Source organism: Solanum lycopersicum, chromosome 12, assembly GCF_036512215.1.
Source record: "Solanum lycopersicum chromosome 12, SLM_r2.1".
NCBI lineage: Eukaryota > Viridiplantae > Streptophyta > Magnoliopsida > Solanales > Solanaceae > Solanum > Solanum lycopersicum.
The window spans coordinates 27,645,783-27,659,596 of NC_090811.1; the positions used below are offsets into that span (position 1 = coordinate 27,645,783).

General features: G+C 41.9%; 1 protein-coding gene across 1 annotated transcript; it reads right to left on the reverse strand.

Annotated features, from left to right (window-relative positions):
* Window positions 1-5,133: 5,133 nt before the first annotated feature.
* LOC138340289 (uncharacterized) lies at window positions 5,134-5,724 on the reverse strand. Its single transcript, XM_069292002.1, has 2 exons — window positions 5,456-5,724; window positions 5,134-5,251 (listed from the first exon to the last, which is right to left on the reverse strand). Exons 1-2 carry the CDS (start codon window positions 5,722-5,724, stop codon window positions 5,134-5,136), a joined length of 387 nt encoding a protein of 128 aa, XP_069148103.1.
* Between the last annotated feature and the right edge of the window lie 8,090 nt (window positions 5,725-13,814).

A 13,814-nucleotide genomic window follows, 5' to 3' on the forward strand; every position in this document is an offset into this window, starting at 1 on the left:
AACACCTTTTTCTGAAAATCTGCCCCATTCTTGAAATGAAAAGGAGGGAAGGATGGTTGAGACGAAATAAGTGTCCTTGCGATGCGACGTGTCCTCATCTCCAAATGAGCAAGGACGATTTACAGGAGTACGCAGCTGCCGAGATTGTACAACGTAGAAAAAGGGAGGAGTCGTTTCTGCGTCGTATAGCACGTCTCTGCGCGAGTTGCGTACTAGACATCGTCTTTTCTTCACGCGCACGGGGGAGGAATGAGAGGAGGGAGAGATTGGGAGAGAGAGAGTTTGTCGCATCTGAGGGGTAGGGGTCGCGTCTGTTTTCTGGGATTTAATTTGCCTTGGTGTTCTGGGAATTTCTGTGTGGGTCGCATGGAATGGGGAAGAAGGAGAAAGGGATGGGGGGCCGGGTCAGTCGGTAACGGGACGGGTTAGGATGAAGTGGGTTTGATATAAATTAAAGGGGGTTGGGCTTGGGAATTAGTTGGGTCGAAAAGGGAGAATTGGGCCACAAAATTGGGTTTGTTCTTTTAAAATTTTAAGTGGGCTTGAATAGGGAGAATGAGAAAAGAAAAAAAGAAATGGGCTTAGGGAATTGGGTTGGGAAGGAGTGGGTTGGAATTTAAAAAATGGAAATCGGGTTAGATTACTTAAACAGTCAATTGAATTAGATGATTAATTGGCTAAACCTTAAACAAACGAATTCGTATTAATTAATTAACGAGCTTTTTTATTTAGTAAAATAATTATTAAGATCGTAAAAGTGATTAAAATATAATTATAATTTAAATTAAACTAGTTTAATAAAATACTTAAGTGTATTTCTTAGATTGTTTTGAATAATTATAAAAATATACTAATTATATATTTAACTAGGTAAAATGTATATTACCTAAAAATTATGACAAATGTTTTCAAAAATAATACAAAGATCATGTATTATTATTTTAATTCGCAAAATTTAGAAAACTAATAAATTTAAATTATTTGGAAAACTTACGAAGCTCGATAATTAATCTATACCGACGTTGGTCAAAAAATTGGGTGTCAACAACTATCCCGCATTTTACTTGGGTTGATGCAAGCAATTCGAGGAAAATAAAATTTACCAAACCAATTTTGACCAACCCCATTCATTTTAAAAAGAAGGCTTCGACAAAGGGTTTAGGAAACATGGCCGAACCCTTGAAACATGTTTCCTACGTATATCAGGCTATATGAGAAATCAGGCCATTTGTAGTTCGATAAGCTTGATTTACCGCACGATTTTGAAAGAATCAAAAACCACCTCGATACTGAATTATGAAGGTATTGAAATGTTCGGGAATAGGATTCGAGAGCGAATGTTGGAATACAGCCGAGTTTCGACATCGAACCCGCCTACATATCCTTAAACCGTCGGAATCAAGCTGTGTGTAGTTCGACTCGATCGGTGGAAACAGGAATCTATTATGCTAGATAACCTTTGTCTTTGGACAAGTGAAAAATTAACGAGTATGAAAAGGAGACTTGTAACCTGTTAGCCATGAATGTGGCGCGCTTCACACCCATATTTAAGAACTTCCACGGATATAATTTCTAATGCTCTTGGAGTATTATCACTCAGATTGGAAACTTGCTTCTGATAAAATCGAAACTTCCGGATGCGAGACTGAAACTGACAGAACTAAAGAAAAACCCACATGCCTCGTGAGGGGTGGTTCGATTGTGGTGGAAGTAGCTCCTCTACTCGCGTCCAAAGAGTTTGACACTCCTCTTTGGACTGTGTCCCAGTTCGCTGCTAAGAAAAAGTTACACGTTGTGTTGCATCCTTTTTGATGTCGTACGCACCTGTGGTTTTTGGGAGAATTCATCCTTTTGGATACTCTCGACAAAGACAGAGATAAAACTCGTCAGCTTAAAAATGCAATTAGGATGAGAGACATTGTCTTTTTACCGTGTCGACACTTTATTGTTCTCCTCTAATTAACGTCGACTCGATCGGTCTGACGTCCAGCAAATAAACCTTATGCCTTGTGTTTTGCAATGTAATCAACAATGCACTCTATACTTGATGTCGAAATAAATAAATAAATGCTGATGCGATACTGATGTTGCTTTCATCGTCAACTTCGATGCTCTTCTTGATGTTTATTTTTATCGAAATAAAACAATGCAATTGAGGCTGATGGATAAAAGTTGCTCTTGGGATACACAATTTCCCTTCCTTTATCCGTGTATGTCCTCTTGCAGGGCATGAATATCTTCCCGCGATACGTAAAATACTGCGAGGTATTAAATCTTCTCGCAATGCATAACTTTCGGCGAGGCTTGAATTCTTCTCGCAATGTCTAAATTTCAACGAGGCATAAAATCTTCTCGCAATGTATAAATTTTGACGAGGCATGAAATCTTCTCGTCGTGCATAATTGTTCACTCGCGATGCATGATTTTCTGTGATGCATGACTTTTCCGCGATGCATGATTTTCAACGAGGCATGGATTTTTTTGGTGATGCGCAAATTCCAGCGAGGTATAAATTCTTCTCGCGATGTCTAAATTTAGTAAGGTATGAAATCTTCTCGCGATGTATAAATTTTGACGAGGCATGAAATCTTCTCGTCGTACATAATTGTTGATTCGAAATGCATGATTTTCCGCGTTGCATGACTTTTCCGCAATGCATGATTTTTGTAATGCATGGCTTCCGCGATGCATGATTTTCCGCGATTCATGACTTTTCCGCAATGCATGATTTCTGCAATGCTTGACTTCCGTGATGCATGATTTTTCAGTAGTATATGACTTCCGCGATGCATAAAATCCGCGATGCATAACTTTCGCGATGCATGAATATTTAAGTCGTCTGTGTCGATACAAACGGAAAAACGACCTCCAAATAATATACCGACTTGATCAATAATAATAAATAATAATAAAAAAACTATCTCTTCTGGGTTAATGCATTGTCTTGATTGAAAATAATTATCTTGCTTTGATAACGTAATGCAAATAGTGTCCTCTACAGAAATCGTGAAATACTCGTTGAGATTCCTGTTTGATTCCCCTTTGAATCTGGCTAGACACTTTGTAAATTTCATATTGTTGAGAATGTCTTGAAATAAACAAACACACTCCCAAGCATCCTGAAACAAATGAGATGAACAACCTCCCACTCTCAATAAAATCACTGGTTTTGGAGATACTTTTCTCCTCGGAGCTCTCCGTATTCATCCGTCGGGAGAATTCAGCCGATTTCAAAGCAAAGCTATAAACTTGCATCCACAGAAAAATTGTCAATTTTTTAAAACAAACTGATCTGTGTCGATTCCTTCAGTTGTTTGCTCCTTGTCTTGATATCTCCGGTTGATTTCCCGATTTCCCGACTCTTGATAGATAAGAAAATATCTTACGCTAAAACAAATGAAACATAAAAGTTAAATTTTAAGAGAAACAAGAAATGTTAAGAAATAGTGTCTTGAAAAAGTCATTGCCGAGTCATGTCATATAAGGCTTAACGAGTTCCCTTGAATCTGACACTTGCTGATGAGTTTTAGAGGCATTACAGACTTGTAGGGAAGATTCTAACGAAATTTTGAGGCCATCCTTAAAATTTTTGTCCCAGTTTACTGTCTTGCTTATCTTTCTATTTTAACTGAACAGATCGCGGGATTTTTGAAATCTTCTCAAAAATTTTGTCCCGTCGCAAATCTGAAAACGTCTTTACTTTGACTTGCTTAATAGAAGGCTTCTTCTGTAGAATTTATGAGTTCCTCTCAAAAATTCTGTCCCAGTTTCGCTGTAAGAGGGGATATAACTTATGGTAAGTAAGACCGAACCCTTATGGCGCCTACGTATCCCGTTGAGGCAAGAATAAGGTTAAACATAATTCCCATTAAAGGTTAACAAGCATAAAATTTATGAAGAAACCGACCGAGGCCGACAATGGCTGCCTACGTATCTCATTCTTGAGAATTTAGTTCGAACGTAGTTCAGATACAAAGAAATAATTAAAGGGGATAAATGGGGTGACCGAAGCCGACATAGGCTGCCTACGTATCTCGTTCTCGAGAATTCAGGTCAGACGTAATTCATTACAAGAGGGACAATAATTCAAATTGAACAAATACAAGCAAACAGAACGACTACAAGTAAATAACAGAAAAATGAAAAAATGAAACTTCAGGCATAGTATCTCTTGACAACATCTGAGTTGATAGGTTTGGTCCATACAGCGCCATCAATCTCTGACAGGACCAAAGCACCTCCAGATAGTACTTTATAAACCATGTAGGGACCTTGACAATTTGGCGCGAACTTTCCTTTCTATTCGTATTGATGAGGAAAAATACGCTTAGGAACAAACTGGCCAACCTCAAAACTTCTGGCTCTTACTCATTTGTGAAAGGCGCGAGTCATTCTCTGTCTATTCAACTGGCGATGGCAAACGGCGACCATTCTCTTCTCATCAATCAAAGCTAGTTGATCAATCCATTTATTAACCCATTCGGCGTTACTTAATTCAGCTTATTGTATGATCCTCAACGACGGTATCTCAACTTCAACAGGCACGACTTCCTCTGTTCCATATACTAGCAAGTATGGAGTAGCCCCAGACGATGTCCTGACCGTTGTTCGATAACCTAGTAGAGCATATGGCAACATCTCATGCAAACCTTGCTGTTTGTCAATCATTTTCCTCAAAATCTTTTTGATATTCTTGTTGGCGGCCTCTACAGCTCCCTTCATTTGGGGGAGATAAGCAGTTGACATTCGATGAATAATATTAATTTGTTCACATATCTCTTTTATCAAACGACTGTTAAGATTTGCACCGTTATCAGTAATGATGGATTCTGGAACTCCAAATCTGCATATCAGATTGTTGCGGACAAAATCGGCCACCACTTTCATGGTTACTGACTTGTAAGAGGCTGCTTCCACCCATTTGGTGAAATAATCAATGGCAACCAAAATGAACCTGTGTCGATTAGAAGCGGACAGCTCTATAGGACCGATGACATCCATTCCCCAAGCTACAAATGGCCAAGGTGAACTCATAGCATTAAGTTCGTGAGGTGGCACCCATATCAGATCGCCGTGCACTTGACATTTGTGGCATTTTTGTACAAATTTGCAAGAGTCATTCTCCATAGTCGTCTAGAAATAAACGGCTCGAAGAGCCTTTCTCGCCAAAGTGAGCCCATTCATGTGTGTGCCGCAAACTCCAGCGTGTATCTGTTCAATAAGCCTCACAGCTTGAGCAGCATCCACGCATCTTTAAAGACCCAAATCTAGAGTCCTCGTATACAAGACTTCTCCATTCAGAAAAAAATTGAGAGCCATACGACGTATAGACTTCTTCTTGTTAGATGTAGCATCTTATCGATATGTCCCAGACTCCAAGTACCTCTTTATATCAAAACACCAAGGAAAACCATCTGGTTCCGATTCGACGTGTGAATAATGGACTGGATCTTACTTCAACTCTATATCCAGCGGGTCAATGTTATTAGTATCTGGATGTTTGATCATCGAAGCGATGGTGGAAAGAGCGTTGGCTAATTCATTCTGTATTCTGGGAGTCTGTCTGAACTCGATCTTGCGAAACATTTTGCACAGATTTTGTACATACCTTACGTAAGGTTTAATTTTTGGATTTTTCACAGCCCATTCTCCTTGAACCTGATGAATCACAAGGTCTGAATCTCCAATAACCAATAACTCGTAGACGTTTATGCTGATGGCCATTTTCTAACCAAGAATACAAGCTTCGTATTCAGCCATGTTGTTTGTGCAATTGAATCGTAGATTAGCTTCCATAGGATAGTGTTGACCATATTCTGATACTAAGACTGCTCCAACACCTTTACCTTGGTGATTCCCCGCTCCGTCAAAAAATAATTTCCAACCTGGATACCCTTCAGAAATATCTTCACCCACAAATGACACTTTTTCATCGTGAAAATATGTGTTAAGAGGTTCATACTCTTCGTCAATGGGATTTTCCGCAAGATGGTCTGCCAAAGCATGTGCCTTTATTGCCTTCTGTGTCACATACATGATATCAAACTCACTTAACAACATTTGCCATTTAGATAACTTTCCGTTCAGCATCGCATTCTAGAAAATGCACTTCAACGGATCTATTTTGGAGATAAGATATGTAGTATACGATGACAAATACTGCCTCAGTTTCTGGGCAAGCCACGTCAGAGCACATCATGTTCTCTCCAACAAAGTGTATCGAGACTCGTACGGAGCAAATTTATTGCTTATGTAGTAGATACACTTTTCCTTATTCTCTGTCTCATCGTGTTCACCAAGTACAAATCCAAATGCACAATCGAAAACAGACAAATACAGCAACAAAGGACTCCCTTATCGTGGCGGAACCAACACCGGTGGATTTGACAAGTATTTATTGATAGCATCGAAAGCATATTGGCACTCCTTAGTCCACTTAGTCGGGGCATGTTTCTTCAACAATTTGAAAATAGGCTCACACACTACTGTTGATTGTCCTATAAACCGGCTGATATAGTTTAACCTCCCTAAGAAATTCATCACCTCTTTTCTTGTTTTTGGGGGAGGTAACTGTTGAATTGCTTTAATATTCGAGGGGTCAAGCTCACTACCTCTTCTGCTGACTATGAACCCTAAAAACTTCCCAGTTGGGACTTTAAAAACACATTTGGCGGGAATTAACTTCAAGTTGTACCGACGCAAACGCTCAAAGAATTTTCTCAAGTGTGTCAAATGATCTGAACTCTCGCGGGATTTGATTAGACGTCGTCCACGTACACTTCAATTTCCTTGTGAATCATGTCATGAAAAATAGGCGTCATGGCTCTCATGTAAGTGGCACCGGCGTTCTTGAGGCCGAACGCCATGACCCTGTAGTGATATACACCCCAAGGTGTAATGAATTCCATTTTTTCGGCGTCTTCTTCATCCATCAAAATTTGGTGATAACCCGCGTAACAGTCCACAAATGACTGCATCTCATGTTTGGCACAATTGTCAATCAAAATATGGATATTCGGCAACGGGAAATTTTCCTTCGGATTAGCCTTGTTGAGGTCTTTATAATCAACACAAATCCTTATTTTGCCGTCCTTTTTGGCGACCGGAACAACATTGGCCAACCAGGTTGGATATTGCGTTACTTATACCAAACGAGACTCTATTTGCTTAGAGATATCTTCCTTAATCTTCAAACTCAATTCAGGTTTGAACTTTCGAGTCTTTTCTTACACTTGTTCGAAACCCGGGTTGTTAGGTAGCTTATGATACACGACATAGGTACTCAAACCCTGCATATCACCGACTTCCCAAACAAACACATCATTGTATTCGGCATGCAAATGAACCAGGCTCTCCTTCTGAGTTTCATTCAGGTAGGTGCTGATCTTAACTTCTTTGACACATTCCGAATCTCCCAAATTCACCGTTTCTGTCTCCTCTAGATTCGGTTTATGCTGATTCTCGAACTGTCAAAATTTTTTGCGACATAGTCTGGTTCCCCATTTCCTTCATCATAGTCATCAACCTCATCATCATTTGTCTCATTTTGCTCATGACATTGGACGGTCTGTAACTTACATTAATGAAATCATAAAAAGGCAAAATTAGGAAAGCAGAGTATAACAAGCAATTAAATAAACAGAGTCAAAATAAGGAGGCTTCCTTTAAAACAAAAATGCAAACTTGGGTCATGGCACATGGCCAAGTCGCCTTTTTAAACATCACAATGAAAATTCAAAATTCGAGCAAATAAAAAAATACAGAAATGGTGGGTCTTGGGCTTCTTCCAGACGACCACCGATTTTAGTATGCATAAAATAATTCCTTTCTACCAAAGAGTTTGGGACATCAGGATTGGTGTGGACGTCCAATTCTGCAGCATCTCCCCTGGTTCAGCATCATGAATACCAGGTGGCTCGACCTCCTCCTCGATGATAGCATTGATCTCCTTGAAAAGGTCACAGATTCCTTCCCCACAGTCTTCTGGCTCGGCATACTCTCGGACCGAAAAGGATTGATACAGATGTGGGATCGGTTTAGCCAACTCTTGATCCTTTTTCTTCTTCATCTTCACATCGTCATCTATGGGGATGTACCCCAAACAATACTTTGATCCTTTAGTAAGGAGCGGAACTGGCTCAATAATCCCTTGGGAAATCCTTCCCAATCCGAAACCTGGTCGAACCCACTTTGAAGCATTATCGTGGCGATCATTCTGTACACGGCATGGGGGCCTGAGAGGCCAAATCCTCATCAGTGGTATTTACCAACTCCACCGTGTAAAAATCCAAACCTTGCGGCGTTTCTTCAAAGACTGGCACCTGCTTGCCTGAGTGGCTTCTTTCACCGTGAACAACTAGCTCCTCATTTTTCCATACCAGTTTCATTATTTGGTGAAAAGTAGAGAGGACACCTCCAGCCATGTGAATGAATGGCCTTCCCAAAAGAAGGTTGTAGCTATTGTCGATATCAAACACTTGGAACTTCACGTCGAACTCCGCGGGGCACATTTGGAGGGTCAGGTTCACCGCCCCGAATGTGTCTCTCTGCACACTATTAATTGCTCTTACATTAACCTTGTTTTTCTCCAATTTTCCGAGGTGGAACCTCAGCTGTTTCAATGTTGACAATGGGCATGTGTTTAAACCAAATCCATCGTCTACCAAAACACGATTGACGACCTTTCCACAGCATATCACAGTGACGTGTAGAGCTTTGTTTTGGGATCTCCATTCGGCCGGTAATTCATTATCGCAGAAGCTTATGTGGTGTCCCCGAATGACTTGGTGAATCATGGCAGCTACCTTATCACTGTTTGTACCAAAGGGCAAGTACATGTCATCCAGAGCTTTCATCAAAGCCTGTCTGTGGTACCAAGAGCTCATTAGTAGGGCCCATACAGAAATCTGGGCCAGAGTCTTCTCCAAGTGTTTGATAATGGATTAATCTTTAGGCTGAATTCTCCTCTAGAACTCCTCGGCTTCTGCTTCATTTATTGGTGTCTTGGGATGATCTTTCTTTTGTTCTCCGAGAGAAAGCTCATCAGCAGTGTAGAATCTACAAGATCTAGTCATGCCTTGGGCCACAGCCGTTTCTATGACAAATTTGGGTTTGGCGAGAGTCTTCAAGGGAACCAAGGCAACAGCCTTCGCATGTGTCAGAATAACGAACTCTCCCTTTTCCCTGACGCTTAAAGAAGCGACAACCTTTTCCAAGTCTTCCTGCGCAACAAGAGTTACTCTCTTGGTTTCACGCTCATCTTCGTCTGTTTCTATCATGTTGATGTTTCCACCCCCACGATTAGGCAACGGATTTGTATTGACGTTTGGCGCCGCAGGCTGGAGGGAGACCACATCTTGGTTGATCAAATCCTGGATCTTGTGCTTAAGATTGATATAGTCTTCAGTGTCATGTCCAACACTATTGGAATGATAAGCACATCTTTGCTCCGGTTTGTAGAACTTAGAGTTGACATCCACGCGCTTGGGCCCCACAGGGTGGATGTATCCGGCCGCGGATAATCTATCGAAAAGCTTGGTCCGGCTTTCAGCCAGCGCGGTGAAGTTTCTCGAGGGCCTCTTCTAAAACAAGGGATGAGAAGGATCACACCCACTCTGTTGAGGAGCAGGAACCTGTTGATAATTGCGAGCATTTGGGCGAGGAGCTTGGGTTCTAGGGTAGGGATTTGTGTGGTAATTTGGCACTAGAGTTTGGTAATTTGGGAGGGGTCTCTTATATGCTGGAGCTTGAACTTTATATGTGGGGGAAAGTGCTCGATAGCTTGACTGCACGTTAGCACCACTGGGACCTATATTCTGGTAAAGGGGAGGAATTTGGTAAGATTGGGGGTAATTTGGGTACACGGAGGGGAAATTTTCGGGATAGGGGGGTGGATTTTGATATGACCAAATTTGGGCATCTGGATAAGTGGGGGTAGCATTATATTTGCCGGAATGACTGGATTGTGGACGATAGGCTTGGTGAGACTTTCGCGGAGGCTTGGAGCGGTCTTGAGGACGCAATGAGTTTCTGCGGACTTTTCTTCCCCCGTATGAAATAGCGGCAACCTCCTATCTCTTCGTCCTCACCAGTCCAGAAGTTCCAGGTGAGGTGGACACTCGGGGTATCTTCCCCTACTTTAGGCCATTTTCGATAGTCTCACCAACTTTTACTATCTCGGCGAATTTGGCTCCGATTAACAAGATGATTCTGTCATAGTATTCTGGCTCTTGCACCCATACGAACACTTCTATAATGTCCTTTTCAGTCATCAGAGGCCTCACCCTCATTGTCTCTTTTCCCAATCTGTAGGCAAATTCCCGATAGCTCTCTGTACATTTCTACTTCATTTTCTCTAAGGAGTATCGATTAGGGACTATCTCGACATTGTACGCAATCTATCAATGAATTCTTTAGCTAGCACGCTCCAACTGGGCCATTATCGAGTTTCGTGTGACGTAAACCATTCCAAGGCTTCACCGCACTGACTCCGGCTGAATAACCTCATCAATAAAACTTAATCTTTGCCAACTCCCACGAGTTGGTCGCAGTATGCTCTCAAATGCGCCATGGGGTTGCCTACCCCTCCGAAGGTATCAAACATCGGGATTTTGAACCCTTCAGGAAGGTTCATGTCAGGGTGGATACACAATTTTGCATAACTCAACCTGGCGACGTCCGGAACGCATTGCAACTCTTTCATTGGTCTTTTAATATCCTCCTTTATGTCGATCATTGCTTCTTCCCTTGCCTTCCACTCTCTCTCCTTCTCCTTGTAATGATCCAACTCGGAACCGTGCACCTCATGCTTGGTCGGGACGGGGACTTGACTATAGTTCTTTTTGGGAGTGGTGGAGCTATGGAAGCGCTCAGACGTTTTGTGCCGTCTGGTAGTTTTGTGGGTAGTTTTGAGGATTGGTGTTTTGGGTTAAATGAGTGTTCTAGGGGTGCGGTGGCATTTGAGTAGGGTTATTTGTTAGCGGTAAGGGAGTTTGATAGGATACGGAAGAATACTGGGGGTTTTGGGATGTTAAATCTATCCCAGCCGGTTTATGCACGTGTGTTGACGACTGGTTCTGAGTTGGATCCAAGTTGGACGAGGGGAAGTATATTGGAGGCCTCGCATCAACAAAATTAGGGCCGAATTCGGGTGGAGGCGTGTCCTGCCTTCGCTGGATCTCGACCCTCATATCTTCTATCAGCTACATCAGGTGTGCAATTAATTCATTTTGTTCTGCCACGGTGGGCTGAGCCCCCACAACATTTGTGAGGCTAACTTCATCATTGTTGTCTCCCATGGCTGTATTTCCTCTGTCTAAGTTTGGTCCGGGGATGGAATCTGCAGGACCTTTCGATCTAGTGAAGTAGGGATGATCTGCCAGCTTTTATCGACACAGACTTGTAAAAGGTACCTGAGAAGCGAAACAACTGAAAGACAAATTTGTTAGTGCATGTTCGGAGTACAAAATGCATAATATCGCACAGAAAGCAGATAAACACATAAGTCGCTTCGTTTGAGGATATTTTAACCCACGAATGAGGACGGAAATATATTTTGAACAAACAGGATTTTGTTTGTTTGATGATATCTCGGGAAGGCTGAATCACGTTGAGCAATGGTCTTATTGCGGCTGCTTTTCGATATCTATTGATCTTATATTCATATCTTTGTAACACGGAGGAGAATGAAAACTTTTCTGAGATAGGGGCCAGGCCGGGAAAGGTTGCCTACGTATCTTACGAGGAGAGTTAGGCCCAACGTAGTTCGAATTAGGGGGAATTATTTTCATTCATTCTTTTATTGCGATTACAAGGAAATTTAAAAGACAACATTGAAATTTCTGGAAGATGACGATAACATTTTGTTTATTTCTCATCCTGTGGTTGCGTCATTCCTTTCCTTTCAAACAATTGGAAATGGAGGCTTCTAGACGATTTCCTCCTCATCGTCCTCCTCAATTGATTCTCTGTCAGGGCCACTATCGTCTTCTTCCTGGCCACGGGAGGTATTTTTCGCCCCTTGAGTTGCTACGGGTCGTCAATTTCTCATCGAGTGACGCACTTTTAGCCAACAGTACGGCAGTCTTAATATCTATCTTTGGTTATCTTGCCTTTCGTTCGTGCACCTTCAAATGAAGTAAGTTAAACCTTTTCCTCAAGCTTTCGGTTTCAATCTCAACCTCTTTCGTTCTTTTTATCTGGTACGCTAGATCCTCATCCAATATCACGGCTGCAGCTTTGTAAATTTCCATGGTCATTTCTATTTTGAGTCCTTCCTCCTTAACCTTCTGAATTTCTCGAGTGACTCGCTCGATCTTTCTTCGCAATTCCTCTTCAGGGAGCTCCATCTGGACGTTCTTGCCTTTGTCCATAGCTATGATTCACCTTTCCTGAGACAATAGAGCTGTATTTAGGATTTGTGGTATGGGAGATGTATTTTTGAGTGAGAAACTTGAGACTTGGGAATTTTGGTCGGACATTTTGTAACAGTGGCTTCCATATATTCTTTGGAATTTCTAGCTAGGAGTTGGTTTACGATGTCCTCGTTCAAAGCAACATAACACATAAACATTTAAATACACATATATATCGCGTCCTAATCATGCGTGAGGACCCTTTTGTGCAAAGGGTAGGCCTAGCGCATTCGAATGATGAACGTGTGAATTTAAACCAATTAAATGATTCCCCCCAAAATAATATTTAGTAATGGGTAAAATGTTTGAAAAGGGAAATAGACATAAAGATAAACCTACGCAGGGGCCATTAGAAAGTGCAACAAAATCAGGCCCACGCAGAGGTGATGTCCACTATACTGCTCCGGATGGTCCTGCTCGGTCGTCGTCTTTTTGGATTTTATGTTATTGGAACATATACCTCAGCATCAGTAGAAAACCTTCACCCAGACGTCCTTTGTCTTCCAGACTCTCGTATTGCATCCTCTCAATTTTTTGCTGGATCCAGTTGTCAAACTCATCATACCTCTGTCTTTCGATCTCTTCAGTTTCCCTCTCAAGAGCGTCTTGATTCTCTATGAACTTGGCATAGACTTCATTGGCCTCTTCCTTCATCTCTTGCAGTTCGGCCACTGCTTTGGCCTCTCTGTCTGTCACACTGCGAAAGATACGCGGAATCTGAAAGGAGATATTCTATATGTCCTTCTTCAGCCACTCTTTGTAGCATTCATCTTATCCATCATTGAATCGGTCCGGGGCGATAGTGTCTTTACCCATGCGCTTGGAGTTTTTCCACTCCCTGAGCATTTCCGAAGCATCATGCACTCTGTCATCTCCGATGTCATATACATAAGCGCCATAGTACACTTCTCTGGGCAGGGTCTATTTTCTTCCAAATTGTCGCAAGACTCAGAATGGCACGTAAGGGCGAATTCCCCGAATGCCAGGTAGAGGGATCATGACACATCTGCGACTCTCCACGACAACTTCCTCGGATATAAAATGGTCGAGCATCCATTGGAGGTCCTCTTCTCTCAATTTTGAGAAAATTTGGGCCTATCTTCCTCTGGATCTTCGATTGTTCATATTTGCTCAGAATAGTAAATCGCTTAAGTCCTTGAGAGTGTTCTTGTTGTCGAGGGTGTGCAACTCCCGAGTCCCAGCACCTTTCGCTAAATGGTAGAGAATCCACCACTGGAGGAGAAGATTACACCCTTGGAAATATTGGTGCCCTTCTTTGCATTTACCCAAGGCTCAATATATGTCCAACAATATGACCGGGGCTACGGAGTGGTATTTTGTTGTTCCTTGATTTTCGTATCCTTTGAACAATGTGTGGAAGAGTGGCGGACCTCGTTCCAC

Excerpts from the sequence above, each read along its gene's own strand:
- LOC138340289 (XM_069292002.1), bottom strand. The coding sequence starts at position 5,724 with ATGGCCATCAGCATAAACGTCTACGAGTTATTGGTTATTGGAGATTCA. Across the intron at positions 5,252-5,455 it reads CCGCTGGATATAGAGTTGAA|ATGCGTGGATGCTGCTCAAG; the intron begins GTAAGATCCAGT and ends GGGTCTTTAAAG.